A 19,562-nucleotide genomic window follows, 5' to 3' on the forward strand; every position below is an offset into this window, starting at 1 on the left:
AATTACTTCAGTCTTATCTGAGTTTAAGAGGAGAAAATTTCTAGACATCCAAGTCTTTATGTCTATGAGACAATTTTGTAGCCTATTGGGCTGATTTGTTTCATCTGGTTTAAAGGATAAGTATAGTTGAGTATCATCTGCATAACAATGAAAGTTTATTCCATGCTGTCTAATAATTTTGCCTAAAGGGAGCATATATAGCGTGAAGAGTACTGGTCCAAGTACAGAACCTTGAGGAACTCCATGACTTACTGTAGTTTGGGAGGAGGACTTGTCATTTACATGAACAAACTGAAGTCTATCAGATAAATATGATTTAAACCAGCTTAACGCTGTACCTGTAATTCCAATCACCTGTTCTAGTCTTTGTAACAGAATGTTATGATCGACTGTATCAAATGCAGCACTAAGATCAAGCAAGATAAGTACGGACACAAGTCCTTTGTCTGAGGCCATAAGAAGGTCATTAGTAACTTTCACCAATGCTGTCTCAGTACTATGATGAGCTCTAAATCCTGACTGAAACTCCTCGCATAAATTATTTCTGCTCAGGCGGGCATGTAGCTGAGCTGAAACTATTTTCTCCAGAATTTTGGACATAAACGGGAGGTTAGATATAGGTCTATAATTTGCTATCATCTCTGGATCCAGAGATTGCTTTTTAAGTAAAGGCTTGATTACAGCAGTTTTAAATGATTGTGGTACATATCCTGTCACTAAAGACATATTGATAAGACTCAGTAGTGATGTATTAATTAAAGGGAAAATGTCCTTAAAGAGGCTCGTTGGGAGAGGGTCTAAGATACAGGTGGATGGTTTAGATGAAGCTATTATTTTAGTTAATTCAGAGGGTTGGACAGGACAGAAACTATTTAGACACAAGTCAGATCCTGGTTCTAAGGATGCTTCGGAGACCACAACAGGCTCAACATTATAGGTAGAAGGAAGAGTATTGTGAATTTGATCTCTAATAGTGTCAATTTTATTCCTGAAAAAATACATGAAATCATCACAGCTAAGTGAGAAAGGAATACATGGCTCCACAGCGCTCCGGCTCCTAGTAAGCCTAGCTACAGTGCTGAAAAGAAACCGAGGGTTGTTTTTGTTTTCCTCTATCAATGATGAATAATAAGCTGTTCTTGCCGTACGTAAGGCTTTTTTGTATACACTTAAACTTTCTTTCCAGGTTAAGTGAGACTCCTCTAGACCTGATGAACGCCATCTGTTTTCCAAACGCCTTGACGCCTGTTTTAGAGCTCGAAGCTGGGAATTAAACCAGGGAGCCTTCATAATCTTACCTAATTTCTTCTTCTTTAGGGGGGCAACATTATCCAAGGTTGTACGCATTGAAGCTGTTATAGTATCAGCATGTTGATCAATCTGAGCAGGAGTAAGGCTTAAAGGGGGACTCTCAGTCATGCTAACACATGGTAGATGTGAAAAAATTGATTCAATTGATTGTTTAAATTTTGTAATATTATTGTCTGATAAACATCTACTATAGTAGAATTTATTTTTGGTCAGTGAGTAATCAAATAAAGTGAATTCAAAGGTTAACAAGAAGTGATCGGACAAGACAGGGTTTTGAGGAAATACTTTGAGCTTATCAGTCTCAATACCATTTGTTAGAACAAGATCAAGAGTATGGCCATGAGAGTGAGTGGCACCATTGACATTTTGTGAAAACCCAATTGAGTTTAGAATAGAGCTAAAGGAAATGTTTAAACTGTCATTCTCATCGTCAACATGAATATTAAAATCACCTAGTACAATGACCTTATCAGTAGTCAGCACTAACTCAGACAAGAGATCAGAGAATTCGGTCAGAAACTCGGAGTAAGGTCCAGGTGGGCGATACACTAATGCTAAAAGGAGCGGTTTCTCTGAATTCCATTTTGGATGAGATAAATTTAATGTCAGGAATTCAAAGGATTTATAGTTAGTTTTGTGCTTAGGATTAATTAAAAATTCTGACTTAAAAATAGCTGCAACACCTCCTCCTCTGCCTGTAGTTCTAGGAATGTGAAAGTTTAAATAGTTAGCTGGCGTAGCTTCATTAATACTAACATAATCCTTTTGCTGTAACCAGGTTTCCGTAAGACAGAATAAATCAATGTGGTGATCACCTATCAAGTCATTGACTAATAAAGACTTATTTGGGAGGGATCTAATATTCAGTAGGCCACACTTTATTGTCTTATTTTCAGATTTTATTAGATCCATTGTTTTTATTTTTATGAGGTTTTCACGATTAACCCCAGAAGTGTTTTTGTGTTGTTTAATTCTTACTGCTGGGGAGTTGTATAAGGTCAGAATGGGGTTTTGGGTGGGCGGCGGCAGGTGGGAAGCTGCAGAAAAGTGTGTAGGACTACAATTCTGCCTCCTGGTCCCAACCCTGAGTTGTCAATTTAGCTGACTAATAAAAGAGTCCATATTGCTAGATAAGAGAGCGGCTCCATCCAACGTGGGATGGATGCCATCTCTCCTAATAAGACCAGGCTTTCCCCAAAAAGCGCTCCAATTATCTATAAAACCCACGTTGTTATCGGGACACCACCTAGACAACCAGCGGTTGAAGGATGACATGCGGCTAAACATGTCATCGCTGATTAAATTTGGCAAGGGACCAGAGAAAACTACGGAGTCCGACATGCTCTTGGCAAAGTTACACACCGAAGCAACATTAATTTTAGTGACCTCCGATTGGCGTAACCGGGTGTCGTTACCGCCGACGTGAATTACAATCTTACGGTATTTACGTTTAGCCTTAGCCAGCAGTTTCAAATACGATTCGACGTCGCCCGCTCTGGCCCCAGGAATGCATTTGACTATGGTCCCCGGTGTCTCTAGTGCCACGTTTCTGACTATGGAACTACCTATAATCAGGGTTTCCTCCTCAGCGGGTGTGTCGCCGAGCGGGGAAAATCTGTTAGAAACGTGAACAGGTCGGTGGTGGCCAGTGGGTTTTGGTTTGGGGCTACGCTTCCGCCTGACCGTCGTCCAGCCCGCCTCGGCTCCCGGCTGCGCGGGAACTGCTGAGGGACGGCTCGGGATGGCTGCCCTGGCTGGTAGCTCCTCAGCTTTATAGTAGGTTATAAAGATAACTGAGCTCAGATTCATGTCAACCACAAACCCCCCACCCCCCCCAAAAAAAATATGATTCGGATCACCACCAGATTTAATCAACTGTTCCTGGTCCCAGAAAGGAGATATCCTGAAATTTCATGGAAATCTGCCGTTAACATTTTAAGTTATGTTGCAGTCAAACAAACCCACACCGGCAAAAACGTAACCTCCTAAGTGGAAGTAAGAAACTGACGTTTACAATATAAATAAATTTAAACAAACAATATATACAATAGACAAGGAATTTCAGCTCTCATGTACTTAATAATCATTTGAGAGGCAAGTGATTAGATGAAAGCGCATTTGCGATTATATTTTGAAATGTATCAACCGGAAGTACCATAAACAGATTTGCGCTTTTATTAGGCCCGAGCACCTTGGCGGTGCGAAGGCCTATTGTAATTGCAGTGTTTATTATTATTAGGCCCGAGCACCTTGGCGGTGCGAAGGCCTATTGTAATTGCAGTGTTTATTATTATTATTATTATTATTATTAGGCCCGAGCACCTTGGCGGTGCGAAGGCCTATTGTAATTGCAGCGTTTATTATTATTATTATTAGGCCCGAGCACCTTGGCGGTGCGAAGGCCTATTGTAATTGCAGTGTTTATTATTATTATTATTATTATTATTTTTATTCGGACACTTCGCGTGCTTTTTTGGAGGCCTGAACGTGCTCGAAAACTCACCAAATTTTGTGTACCCCCCCAAGGGAATACGAAAAATTTGATATTTTGAGGTGCTCCAGAATGTTTGGGCGAAACTGAATGAGAGCGCCACCTATTTTAGGTGCCCCGCCACTGCATGTCATTAATCTTTATGAAAATTCATACACATGATCTACATGCTAGGGCGAACAAAAAATCCTCTTAATGTCATGGTGAAATGCCGAGAGGAAGGCGGCCATTTTAGGTCAAAGTCAATATTTTGGCGTTTTAGCACCTCGCATTTTAACGAACTCGTCCTAGAGCTTTTATCCCACTGAGCCACAAATTGCTCAGGATGTTCAGGAGGCATGTGTGATTAAATGTTGTGTTATTTCTTCTAATAGGAGACTTAGTTTACGAGGGGCGGGGCCTCAAAGTTTGATGTCTCGCCATGAAAAATTAAACGGATATAACTCCCACATAAAGCAACATTTCTGCACCAAATTTGCTAGATATGATGGCAGTCCCCTCCTACAGAGTTCTATATGTCAATATTTTGATTATGAAATAGCCACGCCCCCTGGAGGTCAAAAGTGTTGTTTTTTGCTCACACACCCATAACTCTGGCTTGGTGGACACCACATGGCCCAAATTCACTCAGTCATCACAAAACATGTTGGTGAAGAGATCTTATAAAGGACGTTGCTCTACGCTGCACGGCGTGCCCGTGACGCCATGGCGAAGTTCCATGCGGCGGCGTGACATCATAAATCACTATAAAATTGTCAATTTTGATCTGATCACCCTAAAACTTATAGGGATTAATAAGGGATCAGTCCTGAACAGATTACTGTGACCATTGCTGGTGTAGACCTAAACTCCGCCCACTTACAACAGGAAGTGTTTTTTTGCACGTTTGAGGGTCATGCTTCTAAGCAAATGGTCCAAAACACTTGAGCCTCCTCCAAAACATGTCAAACCCTTTCATGATGCCACAATAAAAACCTCAAGTCGCTACGCTAAACGGGACATGGCGAATGGCGGTCCAACGCCATGAAACAGGAAGTACCTGTGACCAAGCCATGGAACCTTGGACCGCAACCATACTTGCCATGACTGATGACAGTAAGGCCCTGAACTAAGCCCCATTGAAACATAATGGAATACATGGAGCATGTCTCTATAGCGCCCCCTACAAAATTTCAATCAATCAGCCCCGCCCACTACATTGATCGACATGGATAAAATTCAGCACAGTTGGAGAACCTTCCAGTACCTTCAAAAAAGTCTCTTGGACATATGGGCTAAATTCAACAGGAAGTCGGCCATTTTGAAAAAGGCGCCATTTTTGGGGTCATTTCTTTGCCATGCATTTTAAACAACTCCTCCTAGGGATATTGTCCAACTGACACCCAACTTGCACAGGATGCTCAGGAGGCATGTGTGATTTAAAGTTGTGTTATTTCTTCTAATAGAAGATTTAGTTTAGGAGGGGCGGGCCCTCAAAGTTTGATGTCTTATTAAGAAAGACTTATTGCTAAACCTCCCACATAAAACAACATATCAGCACAGGAATCGCCACATTTGATGCCAGTCCCATGATGAACAAAATCTACAATGCAATAATGGGACTATGAATTAGCCCCACCCCTTGGCAACAACAAGTGTCTGATATCATGAACCAGGAAGTACCTGTAACAAAGCCATGAAACCTTTGATCTTCACCATACTTGCCATGACTTATGACAGTAAAGTCCTTAATAGAGTAAAATTACAATATAGTGGAGAAGATAGTAAATGGCTCCATAGCGCCCCCTACAATATTTTTATTAATTAGCCCCGCCCACTACATTGACTGACATGGTTATGATTCGGGAAACTTGTAGACGCTCCCAGTACCTTCAAAAAAGTCTCTTGGACATATGGGCTAAATCAAACAGGGAGTCGGCCATTTTGAAAAAGGTGCCATTTTTGGGGTCATTTCTGTCATTTTCTTTGCCATGCATTTTGAGGAACTTCTCCTAAGAATTTTGTCCAACTTTAACCCAAATGAGTCAGGATGCTCAAGAGGCATGTGTGATTAGAAGTTGTGCTATTTCTTTTAATAGGGGATATCATTTAGGAGAGGCGGGGCAGCAAAGCAGATGTGATGCAACAAAAAGAAAAACTGACATAAATCCCCCCCAAAAAAACCAACCTGCACCAAATTTGCTACAGATGATGTCAGTCATATCCTTTACATTTCTGTATGTCAATAATTAGATGATAAGTTAGCCCCGCCCCTTGGTGACAGGAAGTGACCCTTCATAAAACCTAAATGGTCTGAAGTGCAGTCTGGCTGCACTTTAGGTTGAGAGAGGCATGGGAAGGATGTTGCCAGGGGAGGCGGTGGCATGATGCCGAGCGGCGCCATGGTGCGAGGGCCTATATCACCGCCTGCGGTTTTAATTATTATTATTATTATTATTCTCCTAATAAATGAATTGCTTTTTTGGAGGCCTGAACATGCTCAAAAACTCACCAAATTTTGCGTGCCCCCCCAAGGGAATGCGAAAAATTTGATATTTTGAGGTGCTCCAGAATGTTTGGGCGAAACTGAATGAGAGCGCCACCTATTTTAGGTGCCCCGCCACTGCATGTCATTAATCTTTATGAAAATTCATACACATGATCTACATGCTAGGGCGAACAAAAAATCCTCTTAATGTCATGGTGAAATGTCGACAGGAAGTCGGCCATTTTAGGTCAAAGTCAATATTTTGGCGTTTTAGCACCTCGCATTTTAACGAACTCGTCCTAGAGCTTTTATCCCACTGAGCCACAAATTGCTCAGGATGTTCAGGAGGCATGTGTGATTAAATGTTGTGTTATTTCTTCTAATAGGAGACTTAGTTTACGAGGGGCGGGGCCTCAAAGTTTGATGTCTCGCCAGGAAAAATTAAACGGATATAACTCCCACATAAAGCAACATTTCTGCACCAAATTTGCTAGATATGATGGCAGTCCCCTCCTACAGAGTTCTATATGTCAATATTTTGATTATGAAATAGCCACGCCCCCTGGAGGTCAAAAGTGTTGTTTTTTGCTCACACACCCATAACTCTGGCTTGGTGGACACCACATGGCCCAAATTCACTCAGGCATCACAAAACATGTTGGTGAAGAGATCTTATAAAGGACGTTGCTCTACGCTGCACGGCGTGCCCGTGACGCCATGGCGAAGTTCCATGCGGCGGCGTGACATCATAAATCACTATAAAATTGTCAATTTTGATCTGATCACCCTAAAACTTATAGGGATTAATAAGGGATCAGTCCTGAACAGATTAATGTGACCATTGCTGGTGTAGACCTAAGCCCCGCCCACTTAAAACAGGAAGTGGTTTTTTGCACGTTTGAGGGTCATGCTTCTAAGCAAATGGTCCAAAACACTTGAGCCTCCTCCAAAACATGTCAAACCCTTTCATGATGCCACAATAAAAACCTCAAGTCGCTACGCTAAACGGGACATGGCGAATGGCGGTCCAACGCCATGAAACAGGAAGTACCTGTGACCAAGCCATGGAACCTTGGACCGCAACCATACTTGCCATGACTGATGACAGTAAGGCCCTGAACTAAGCCCCATTGAAACATAATGGAATACATGGAGCATGTCTCTATAGCGCCCCCTACAAAATTTCAATCAATCAGCCCCGCCCACTACATGGACCGACATGGATAAAATTCAGCACAGTTGGAGAACCTTCCAGTACCTTCAAAAAAGTCTCTTGGACATATGGGCTAAATTCAACAGGAAGTCGGCCATTTTGAAAAAGGCGCCATTTTTGGGGTCATTTCTTTGCCATGCATTTTAAACAACTCCTCCTAGGGATATTGTCCAACTGACACCCAACTTGCACAGGATGCTCAGGAGGCATGTGTGATTTAAAGTTGTGTTATTTCTTCTAATAGAAGATTTAGTTTAGGAGGGGCGGGCCCTCAAAGTTTGATGTCTCATTAACAATGACTTATTGCTAAACCTCCCACATAAAACAACATATCAGCACAGGAATCGCCACATTTGATGCCAGTCCCATGATGAACAAAATCTACAATGCAATAATGGGACTATGAATTAGCCCCACCCCTTGGCAACAACAAGTGTCTGATATCGTGAACCAGGAAGTACCTGTAACAAAGCCATGAAACCTTTGATCTTCACCATACTTGCCATGACTTATGACAGTAAAGTCCTTAATAGAGTAAAATTACAATATAGTGGAGAAGATAGTAAATGGCTCCATAGCGCCCCCTACAATATTTTAATTAATTAGCCCCGCCCACTACATTGACTGACATGGTTATGATTCGGGAAACTTGTAGACGCTCCCAGTACCTTCAAAAAAGTCTCTTGGACATATGGGCTAAATCAAACAGGGAGTCGGCCATTTTGAAAAAGGTGCCATTTTTGGGGTCATTTCTGTCATTTTCTTTGCCATGCATTTTGAGGAACTTCTCCTAAGAATTTTGTCCAACTTTAACCCAAATGAGTCAGGATGCTCAAGAGGCATGTGTGATTAGAAGTTGTGCTATTTCTTTTAATAGGGGATATCGTTTAGGAGAGGCGGGGCAGCAAAGCAGATGTGATGCAACAAAAAGAAAAACTGACATAAATCCCCCAAAAAACAACCAACCTGCACCAAATTTGCTACAGATGATAACAGTCATATCCTTCACATTTGTGCATGTCAATAATTAGATGATAAGTTAGCCCCGCCCCTTGGTGACAGGAAGTGACCCTTCATAAAACCTAAATGGTCTGAAGTGCAGTCTGGCTGCACTTTAGGTTGAGAGAGGCATGGGAAGGATGTTGCCAGGGGAGGCGGTGGCATGATGCCGAGCGGCGCCATGGTGCGGGGGCCTATATCACTGCCTGCGGTTTTAATTAGGCCCGAGCACCTTGGCGGTGCGAAGGCCTATTGTAATTGCAGCGTTTATTATTATTATTATTATTTTTATTCGGACACTTCGCGTGCTTTTTTGGAGGCCTGAACGTGCTCGAAAACTCACCAAATTTTGCGTACCCCCCCAAGGGAATACGAAAAATTTGATATTTTGAGGTGCTCCAGAATGTTTGGGTGAAACTGAACGAGAGCGCCACCTATTTTAGGTGCCCCGCCACTGCATGTCGTTAATCTTTATGAAAATTCATACACATGATCTACATGCTAGGGCGAACAAAAAATCCTCTTAATGTCATGGTGAAATGTCGGCAGGAAGGCGGCCATTTTAGGTCAAAGTCAATATTTTGGCGTTTTAGCACCTCGCATTTTAACGAACTCGTCCTAGAGCTTTTATCCCACTGAGCCACAAATTGCTCAGGATGTTCAGGAGGCATGTGTGATGAAATGTTGTGTTATTTCTTCTAATAGGAGACTTAGTTTACGAGGGGCGGGGCCTCAAAGTTTGATGTCTCGCCATGAAAAATTAAACGGATATAACTCCCACATAAAGCAACATTTCTGCACCAAATTTGCTAGATATGATGGCAGTCCCCTCCTACAGAGTTCTATATGTCAATATTTTGATTATGAAATAGCCACGCCCCCTGGAGGTCAAAAGTGTTGTTTTTTGCTCACACACCCATAACTCTGGCTTGGTGGACACCACATGGCCCAAATTCACTCAGGCATCACAAAACATGTTGGTGAAGAGATCTGATAAAGGACGTTGCTCTACGCTGCACGGCGTGCCTGTGACGCCATGGCGAAGTTCCATGCGGCGGCGTGACATCATAAATCACTATAAAATGGTCAATTTTTATCTGATCACCCTAAAACTTATAGGGATTAATAAGGGATCAGTCCTGAACAGATTAATGTGACCATTGCTGGTCTAGACCTAAGCCCCGCCCACTTACAACAGGAAGTGGTTTTTTGCACGTTTGAGGGTCATGCTTCTAAGCAAATGATCCCAAACACTTGAGACTCCTCCAAAACATGTCAAACCCTTTCATGATGCCACAATAAAAACCTCAAGTCGCTACGCTAAACGGGACATGGCGAATGGCGGTCCAACGCCATGAAACAGGAAGTACCTGTGACCAAGCCATGGAACCTTGGACCGCCACCAAACTTGCCATGACTGATGACAGTCAGGCCCTGAACTAAGCCCCATTGAAACATAATGGAATAAATGGAGCATGTCTCCATAGCGCCCCCTACAAAATTTCAATCAATCAGCCCCGCCCACTACATGGACCGACATGGATAAAATTCAGCACAGTTGGAGAACCTGCCAGTACCTTCAAAAAAGTCTCTTAGACATATGGCCTAAATTCAACAGGAAGTCGGCCATTTTGAAAAAGGTCCCATTTTTGGGGTCATTTCTTTGCCATGCATTTTAAACAACTCCTCCTAGGGATATTGTCCAACTGACACCCAACTTGCACAGGATGCTCAGGAGGCATGTGTGATTTAAAGTTGTGTTATTTCTTCTAATAGAAGATTTAGTTTAGGAGGGGCGGGCCCTCAAAGTTTGATGTCTCATTAACAAAGACTTATTGCTAAAACTCCCACATAAAACAACATATCAGCACAGGAATCGCCACATTTGATGCCAGTTCCATGATGAACAAAATCTACAATGCAATAATATGACTATGAATTAGCCCCACCCCTTGTCAACAACAAGTGTCTGACATCATGAACTAGGAAGTACCTGTAACAAAGCCATGAAATTGTTGATCTTCACCATACTTGCCATGAGTCATGAAAGTTATGTCCTTAATAGAATAAAATTACAACATAGTGGAAAAGATAGTAAATGGCTCCATAGCGCCCCCTACAATATTTCAATTAATCAGCCCCGCCCCCTACATCGACTGACATGGATATGATTGGGGACACTTGTAGACCCTTCCAGCACCTTAAAAAAAGTCTCTTGGACATATGGGCTAAATCAAACAGGAAGTCGGCCATGTTGAAAAAGGTGCCATTTTTGGGGTCATTTCTGTCATTTTCTTTGTCATGCATTTTGAGAAATTCCTTCTAAGAATTTTATCTAACTTTAACCCAAATGAGTCAGGATGCTCAAGAGGCATGTGTGATTAAAAGTTGTGCTATTTTTTTTAATAGGGAATATCATTTAGGAGAGGTGGGGCAGCAAAGCAGATGTGATGCAATGAAAAGGAAAACTGACATAACTCCCACAAAAAACAACCAACCTGCACCAAATTTGCTACAGATGATGCCAGTCATATCCTTCACATTTGTGCATGGCAATAATTAGATTATGAATTAGCCCCGCCCCTTGGTGACAGGAAGTGACCCTTCATAAGGCATAAATGACCTGAAGTGCAGTCTGGCTGCACTTTAGGTTGAGAGAGGCATGGGAAGGATGTTGCCAGGGGAGGCGGTGGCATTATGCCGAGCGGCGCCATGGTGCGAGGGCCTATATCACCGCTTGCGGTTTTAATTATTATTATTATTATTTTTATTCGGACACTTCGCGTGCTTTTTTGGAGGCCTGAACGTGCTCGAAAACTCACCAAATTTTGCGTACCCCCCCAAGGGAGTACGAAAAATTTGATATTTTGAGGTGTTCCAGAATATTTGGGCGAAACTGAATGAGAGCGCCACCTATTTTAGGTGCCCTGCCACTGCATGTCGTTAATCTTTATGAAAATTCATACACATGATCTACATGCTAGGGCGAACAAAAAATCCTCTTAATGTCATGGTGAAATGTCGACAGGAAGGCGGCCATTTTAGGTCAAAGTCAATATTTTGGCGTTTTAGCACCTCGCATTTTAACGAACTCGTCCTACAGCTTTTATCCCACTGAGCCACAAATTGCTCAGGATGTTCAGGAGACATGTGTGATTAAATGTTGTGTTATTTCTTCTAATAGGAGACTTAGTTTACGAGGGGCGGGGCCTCAAAGTTTGATGTCTCGCCATGAAAAATTAAACGGATATAACTCCCACATAAAGCAACATTTCTGCACCAAATTTGCTAGATATGATGGCAGTCCCCTCCTACAGAGTTCTATATGTCAATATTTTGATTATGAAATAGCCACGCCCCCTGGAGGTCAAAAGTGTTGTTTTTTGCTCACACACCCATAACTCTGGCTTGGTGGACACCACATGGCCCAAATTCACTCAGGCATCACAAAACATGTTGGTGAAGAGATCTGATAAAGGACGTTGCTCTACGCTGCACGGCGTGCCCGTGACGCCATGGCGAAGTTCCATGCGGCGGCGTGACATAATAAATCACTATAAAATTGTCTGTTTTGATCTGATCACCCTAAAACTTCTAGGGATTAATAAGGGATCAGTCCTGAACAGATTACCGTGATCATTGCTGGTCTAGACCTAAGCCCCGCCCACTTACAACAGGAAGTGGTTTTTTCCACGTTTGAGGATCATGCTTCTAAGCAAATGATCCCAAACACTTGAGCCTCCTCCAAAACATGTCAAACCCTTTCATGATGCCACAATAAAAACCTCAAGTCGCTACGCTAAACGGGACATGGCGAATGGCGGTCCAACGCCATGAAACAGGAAGTACCTGTGACCAAGCCATGGAACCTTGGACCGCCACCAAACTTGTCATGACTGATGACAGTAAGGCCCTGAACTAAGCCCCATTGAAACATTATGGAATAAATGGAGCATGTCTCCATAGCGCCCCCTACAAAATTTCAATCAATCAGCCCCGCCCACTACATGGACCGACATGGATAAAATTCAGCACACTTGGAGAACCTGCCAGTACCTTCAAAAAAGTCTCTTGGACATATGGGCTAAATTCAACAGGAAGTCGGGCATTTAGAAAAAGGTGCCATTTTTGGGGTCATTTCTTTGCCATGCATTTTAAACAACTCCTCCTAGGGATATTGTCCAACTGACACCCAACTTGCACAGGATGCTCAGGAGGCATGTGTGATTTAAAGTTGTGTTATTTCTTCTAATAGAAGATTTAGTTTAGGAGGGGCGGGCCCTCAAAGTTTGATGTCTCATTAACAAAGACTTATTGCTAAAACTCCCACATAAAACAACATATCAGCACAGGAATTGACACATTTGATGCCAGTCCCATGATGAACAAAATATACAATGCAATAATGGGACTATGAACTAGCCCCACCCCTTGGCAACAACAAGTGTCTGATATCATGAACCAGGAAGTACCTGTAACAAAGCCATGAAATTGTTGATCTTCACCATACTTGCCATGAGTCATGACAGTTATGTACTTAATAGAATAAAATTACAATATAGTGGAAAAGATAGTAAGTGGCTCCATAGCGCCCCCTACAATATTTCAATCAATCAGCCCCGCCCACTGCATTGACTGACATGGATATGATTCGGGAAACTTGTAGACGCTCCCAGTACCTTCAAAAAAGTCTCTTGGACATATGGGCTAAATCAAACAGGAAGTCGGCCATTTTGAAAAAGGTAACATATTTGGGGTCATTTTGTCATTTTCTTTGCCATGCATTTTGAGCAACTCCTCCTAAGAATTTTATTCAACTTTAACCCAAATGAGTCAGGATGCTCAAGAGACATATGTGATTAAAAGTTGTGCTATTTCTTTTAATAGGGGATATCGTTTAGGAGAGGCGGGGCAGCAAAGCAGATGTGATGCAACAAAAAGAAAAACTGACATAAATCCCCCAAAAAACAACCAACCTGCACCAAATTTGCTACAGATGATGCCAGTCATATCCTTCACATTTCTGTATGTCAATAATTAGATTATGAATTAGCCCCGCCCCTTGGTGACAGGAACTGACCGTTCATAAGGCCTAAACGGCCTGAAGTGCAGTTTGGCTGCACTTTAGATTGAGAGAGGCATGGGAAGGATGTTGCCAGGGGAGGCGGTGGCATTATGCCGAGCGGCGCCATGGTGCGAGGGCCTATATCACCGCTTGCGGTTTTAATTTTTAATTGTTTCCTGTTCTGACCGTCCTGACAGTGGAGCCTGCACCGGAAGCGACCTCACAGTGGAGGTCTGCAGGCAGGACCTCTTGGATTTTTCCAGCAGTGTGAATTTAGACTAAGACATTTCATCTCTTGCTCCTCATGGAGGATCCTGATGCATTCAGAAACCAGAGGGAAAAAACAGTGTAATTCCTCACTCAAGCCTAATGACTCCTCTCAGTGAGACATGAGAAGAAAAAAAACCTCCAAAAGGAGACGACGACCATGAGGCATCCAACCTCCTATGTGGGCTCTTTAACTGATCTCTCACACTGAGCCTGACCACCTACTGAAGAAAGGAATCCATTTTAGTTTAGTACTAAATATATATAAATACATACATTTACTTTTTATTTAAATTGTTTTAACTTCAGGGATTTTATTTAAATTCATGACAAAAAATTCCAAAACATAAACATAGAAATCACAGATAGATGTAATTAGATACACCTTATGGATGTAGACTCTTTGTTTTTTTTTAATTTAATCATATAGTTAACCAGTGGCCTGTTTTCCTTTTTTCTACATTTAAATCTGGTCATTAATGAAAAGAGCACATTCAGTCAGTGCGGCGTGAAAGTTTACCGTTGTAGGGCTCAAACTGCCAGGCGCTGGTTCTGGTCTCGGTATATGTCTCCAGTCGATACTGCAGGAGGAAGAAAAGTCTGACAACTCTGGATGGATGGAAGCTCGTGACACATGTTGATCATGTTGTCACACAGTTGATGGATAAGAACATGTAGTAGAGCACATCAGAGATCAGCTCATCTGTAGTCCTGGAAAGGTTTTATTTTAGTATTTTAAACTTGATTACTAAATGTGAAGTTTAAATAATGTTGATTCTTCATTGTTGCAGTGTGTGTTTATGTGTGTGTTTAGTGAATATGTTGGTTGGACTTGGAATACAGCCTCAATACTGCAGATTAAAAATGATCCACTAGTTAGAGACCCAGGTTTTTATGTGAGACCTGAACCCTGACTTTTCCCCATTCTGCTTCCAATTTTTCCAACTCTTGGTAAAAATCATGGAATCCCAGCAGTGGTTTTCACATGATTGTAAAAATCTGATTTGCTGTGTCTACATGCACATCTGAGCTGTGATATCTGAAAAAAAAAAACCTTTGTCAACATTTCCTTTCTGTTGTCAGATTTTGTTTCATCAGTATGTGCAGAGCGACATAATTTTTTATTATTGTCTAAGTATTTGGCCTTTGATCATTACAGTGCTTATGGTCTCGGTGTCTGCTGCGCTACAGAAGGCGCTAATAGCTTCACAAAACATTGTAAAGTGCTTTGTTTTTTCTTTTTCTTGTTTTTCTTCCTGCTGCTGCAAGCCATTGTGTTTTTCTTTGGTGTTCCTCTTATGTTGTGATTGTTGCTTACATTTTTAAGCGTTTCATTAAAAAAAAACAAAAAAAAACAGAAGTAATGCAATTTTTTGCACATGTGCAGATGTTATAAAATGGTTTGATTTTGGTCCAGTGGACCAGATGAGGGTGTGACAAAAAGCAGCAGATTCCCATCATCATTGACGATCTGGGGTTGATATCTGATAAAGAACCAGAGGACATGAAGGTCATTATCTAAAGAGGAAATGTTTGGGTGGACATTTTTCTCATTCCACCAGTAAATCCATAAATGATCATGCGTCTCTCAACAAAACAAAGAGTGCAAACTTCTCTTCTCGAAACACAGAAAACAGTTCAGTCTTAATCTGAATTCAGATCCGGCAGAGGAGATCGGTCAAGATCGGACAAGAAAGTTGGAACCTGATTGATGACATAAGTGATGTCCTCAAACTACACAAAACAAGTGTTTTTATTTTCTGAGGTACTAAAATGTACTTCCATTTACTCACATATGCTTGTCATGGCTGCATTATGTATTTTGTTGCATGTCCACATCCTCAGAAATAAATGTTTGCAAGCTGTACTATGTGAGTAACCAGTAGGGGCCGCAGTAAAAAAGATTTTTAAAAAATGCTGACCAAGTTCAATAATCCTTACAAATCATCTGCAACACCACTGCTGCGATTTCTTCAAACGAACCAAGCACTATCCTTCTCTATGATCACCATGTTAATCAATTTGCTTATAAACTACAAATTCAGCAGCTCTGTCTGGTCTGAGTTGTCGGATGCACCCCATGTGGAAGACCCAAGTGTAACACACAAGCATGAGCATATATGCTCATGACACAGCTGATTATCAAAGGGTCAGATTTAAAAAGCAAGTATATTCTCAGCCTTAGACGTGTTTTTGGAAAGCCAAACTCCTTTGCTGTTAAATGAAACAGTTTTAGGTTGTTTCTAAGAATAGTTTTTCTAATATGCAGATGTTTGGCCCTCACTCACAACTTTTCATTCCATCATTTTTGCCAGTTTTAGTAACAAGTGATCAGCATCAACAATCTGTGGTCAAACTGCATAAAAAGGAAATTGAAGTATTTAAGAATTAAACAATCAGCTCAGAATTTCTATTTGCTAGGAGCTGAGCGTCTGATTCTACGCAAATTTGATTCAACTTGTAAAAAAAGTGTTGGAATAATTATTTAACATCTTATCAGATGTTTGACTTTGCTCACACGCATATCATGTTGGTGAGTTATTAGGAAGCCTGTTCACCGTCCACCTGTGTGAGAGATAAGCTCCTACCCTGTAAACTGTGACAGGTTTCAGCTCTTTGAACCTGAGGTTTCTGGCAGGTTTGGAGCTGTACTTCCATTTTGATTCCACAAACTTGAGCAGAGCTTCTCTGGCCACATCCTCCGACACTGACGGGACCCTGCAGAAGAAATCCCTTTCAGTCTTTTATCCTGTCATAAGATTCATGTTGTTCATACAAACATGTTTGATTAAGATGCAAAGCACAGTCGGTGACATTTTAAATAATGAAGGAATAAAAAATGGCTACCTGACACTGGGTACTGAAGTGCTTCTGTTGAGTTCGGGCTGCGGGTTGTAGGCAGGGGGGGGTGGGTACAATGGGTTGTGATCCTCTGGACCTGCAAATCAATATAAAACACAAAAACAAAACAGATAAAGAAGAGAAGTACCGAAAAAAAAAAAAAGACAGAAGAAGAAACCAACCTCCTCCTTTGTGTCCCTGGTATCCATGTATGTCCTCCAGCCAGCCAGGAGGCGGCGCTGTCGGCCCCTCCTCCGGTATGTTCGGATCAAAGGAGCCTGAGAAGATGAGCAGATGATGTTTCAGTACCAACATTTCTTTAAACGTTTCCAATAAAACACATTTCCATTCAGATCATTTTAACTCGGAAAAGCCTCCATAAGAATGAAGAGGATCTGCAGCATTCAGGCCGGCGTTGACAAAACACCACGGAGGAACAGTTCAGCCATGATGTTAGAGAACAGCTGTCACTGCCCATCAGCCTGGGAAGAGGGTTGAGGTCATTTTCAAACTATCTTGAGTCCATCCTGCTACAGAAACAGCCAGCATACACAAGTGGAAAACAGTTTTGAACCCGTGTGGTTAAAATAAATATGAACGCATACGGAGTGTAAAAGCAGAGATAAGAAAAATGGTGAGGTGAATGGGACGGTGTTTCTGTCAGTTCAGCAGGAAGGGAGGATGCATTCTTTAGCTGAGGCCATCAGGAAATAGCTCAGAGCCTTAAAGTCAAGTCATGCTAACATCAGTGTAGTCACATGAAAAAACAGCTGCTGGACCAGTTCAGTGTTATTTATAAGATATTAAATTATAAACCACACAAAATCCTTTTAGGTATGATGTTGAAGACCAGATGAGAGCTGCACCTCAAGCAGAGGTTTGTCCAGCAGTGTTTGTCTTATTTCTGGTCTGTGTGGAAAGATACAAACTGCAGCTTTAACATTCAGAAAACCTGCCATCAACAAGCAGCAGGGAGAGCAGAGGGGCTCATTTACATATTCAAATATCCCACAATGCCAAATGAGGAATAAATGTGGAATTATATCTGAATCATTTTAAAGTGCAAAGAGAATTTATTTCTAACATTAATGATAATAAATGAGTTTTTAAGAGATTAATTGGTGCAGGAATGAAATGAAAGGGTACCAATGATCTTCATGACTGTAAAGTGGCCTAATTCAGCCATAAGAGATTTTATTTAGTATAAAAATAGTAACAATAAAGTAAAGCTTGTCTCTCAAGCAGGATTTCACAGCTATGAAAAATAACAGAAACACGTTTATTTTACAGTCATGCCAGTAGCACAATGGCATGAATTTGCCTTTTTTCTGCCCCTTGTTGCTTTAAGATGTAACATTGAGACACATTCAGATGTTTTGACAGAAAAAAAGTGCAAAATTTGTAAAGTTGTGCAGCAGTTCTTTAAAAAATGGACACCAGAAGGTAATACATTAAACTATTGGCTAATAGTGACAATTTATTTTAGAAATAAAAACAACTGCACTAGCAAATACCGAAATCTTCTTTTTAAGGGCAGCCGATAGGGTGTGTATCTGGGAGGCAACAATGGATACATAATGTACAAATTAAATTTAATAAAAGTGATTATTACAATTATTAAGATAATCATATTCATTAGGCATAGCCAACAACTCTGCAATGGGGGGTGCCTACTCTACGGGCATGGCTTTTGTGCTGTGGGAATGCCAGAGATGCGGACCCAAATGCAGAAACGGCAGGCAGAGATGCAGAGTCAAGCAGGTTTATTCGTAGCCGCAGGAACACAGGAGACTTGGGACACAACGGAGAAACTAAACACAGTAAACCCTCACAGGAGAACCGAAAACTAAGGGTATAAATACACTGAACTAAACGAGACACAGGTGACGTGAATAAACTAACGACTAACAGGTGAAGCTAATAAACAAAGAACGAGGCTGGAAACACAAGACAAGGGAACTAAACAGGAAAATACCGAAACTAAGACACAAAATGTCCAAACCAAAACACTAGGGGTGGGAAAATCAGGATTTTAAAATCTTTTTTTTTTTTTTTCATTAAAACAAAACGATTTTTAAAAAAAAAAAAAAAAATCTATTTTTTCCCAAATAAAAAAATTCCACTATAAAATTTGTGTCATTTTTATTTATTTATTTATTAATTATTGATCTTTCTACTTGTCTTCTTGGGCATTATAGCAGCAGAATGATAGTCTGGCTACTGTTTTGTTTTTTCCTCATTGAAAATAAGAAAAATGACAAGCAAAAAACGTTTTATACATATTTTTGTTTTTAAACAACAAAAATCAGAAATATCAAAGAATTGTGAGAATCACAATTTAAATCGTTTTGGCACCAAAAAAACTGGAATCAAATTGAATTGGAACAAAAGCATATTGTCACAAACCTACAAAAAACACATCATGACATTTTGACTGGGTGGACTTTGCATTGCAGCCTTTTGGCTGGTTGGTTAAGGAGGCAGAAGATGTTTCTAGAGTTGTGCTATGCAACAAGGGATTGTGGGGTGTGTCTGTATGTGTGCGAATGATCAGGTGCCCCCATATATTTGCATTCTTTGTTGTTTTTAATATCAGCAAAACACTTTGTGCTGCTTCAGCCTGTTTTGAACTAAAAGAAAAAACTGAAAGTTTATAATTTAACTGTATAAAATTTAACTGAGAAAGTGTGGAAATAATCTCTGCACAGTGTATAAACTAATATCCTGTTTGTGGGGTGTGTCCCTTCTATCCTCCATACAGCTGGATCATCTGCTGTGTTTGCCTGTCTGTGTGTTTCTCGTGGGCTTTGTTGAATGAATGATTCTCCCTTCAAGTACAGTGTAAATAAAACACATCCAGAAGGGTTAAGATTGATGAAGAAATTTAAGTGTTTACCAGCTATTTATA

At 41.1% G+C, this 19,562-nt stretch overlaps 1 protein-coding gene across 1 annotated transcript in view; it reads right to left on the reverse strand.

Annotated features, from left to right (window-relative positions):
* LOC306757551 (protein SSUH2 homolog) overlaps positions 1-19,562 on the reverse strand; it is a 49,985-nt gene that overhangs the window by 19,624 nt on the left and 10,799 nt on the right. Inside the window, exons 2-5 of the mRNA XM_079242635.1 lie at positions 16,837-16,932; positions 16,661-16,751; positions 16,402-16,531; positions 14,334-14,394 (exon numbers count right to left, since the gene is read on the reverse strand). Coding sequence (XP_079098761.1) covers positions 14,334-14,394; positions 16,402-16,531; positions 16,661-16,751; positions 16,837-16,932 — 378 coding nt within the window. The remainder of the gene's footprint in view (positions 1-14,333; positions 14,395-16,401; positions 16,532-16,660; positions 16,752-16,836; positions 16,933-19,562) is intronic.

Source organism: Telmatherina bonti (genome assembly GCF_933228915.1).
Source record: "Telmatherina bonti genome assembly, chromosome: 6".
In the NCBI taxonomy this organism is placed as follows: domain Eukaryota; kingdom Metazoa; phylum Chordata; class Actinopteri; order Atheriniformes; family Telmatherinidae; genus Telmatherina; species Telmatherina bonti.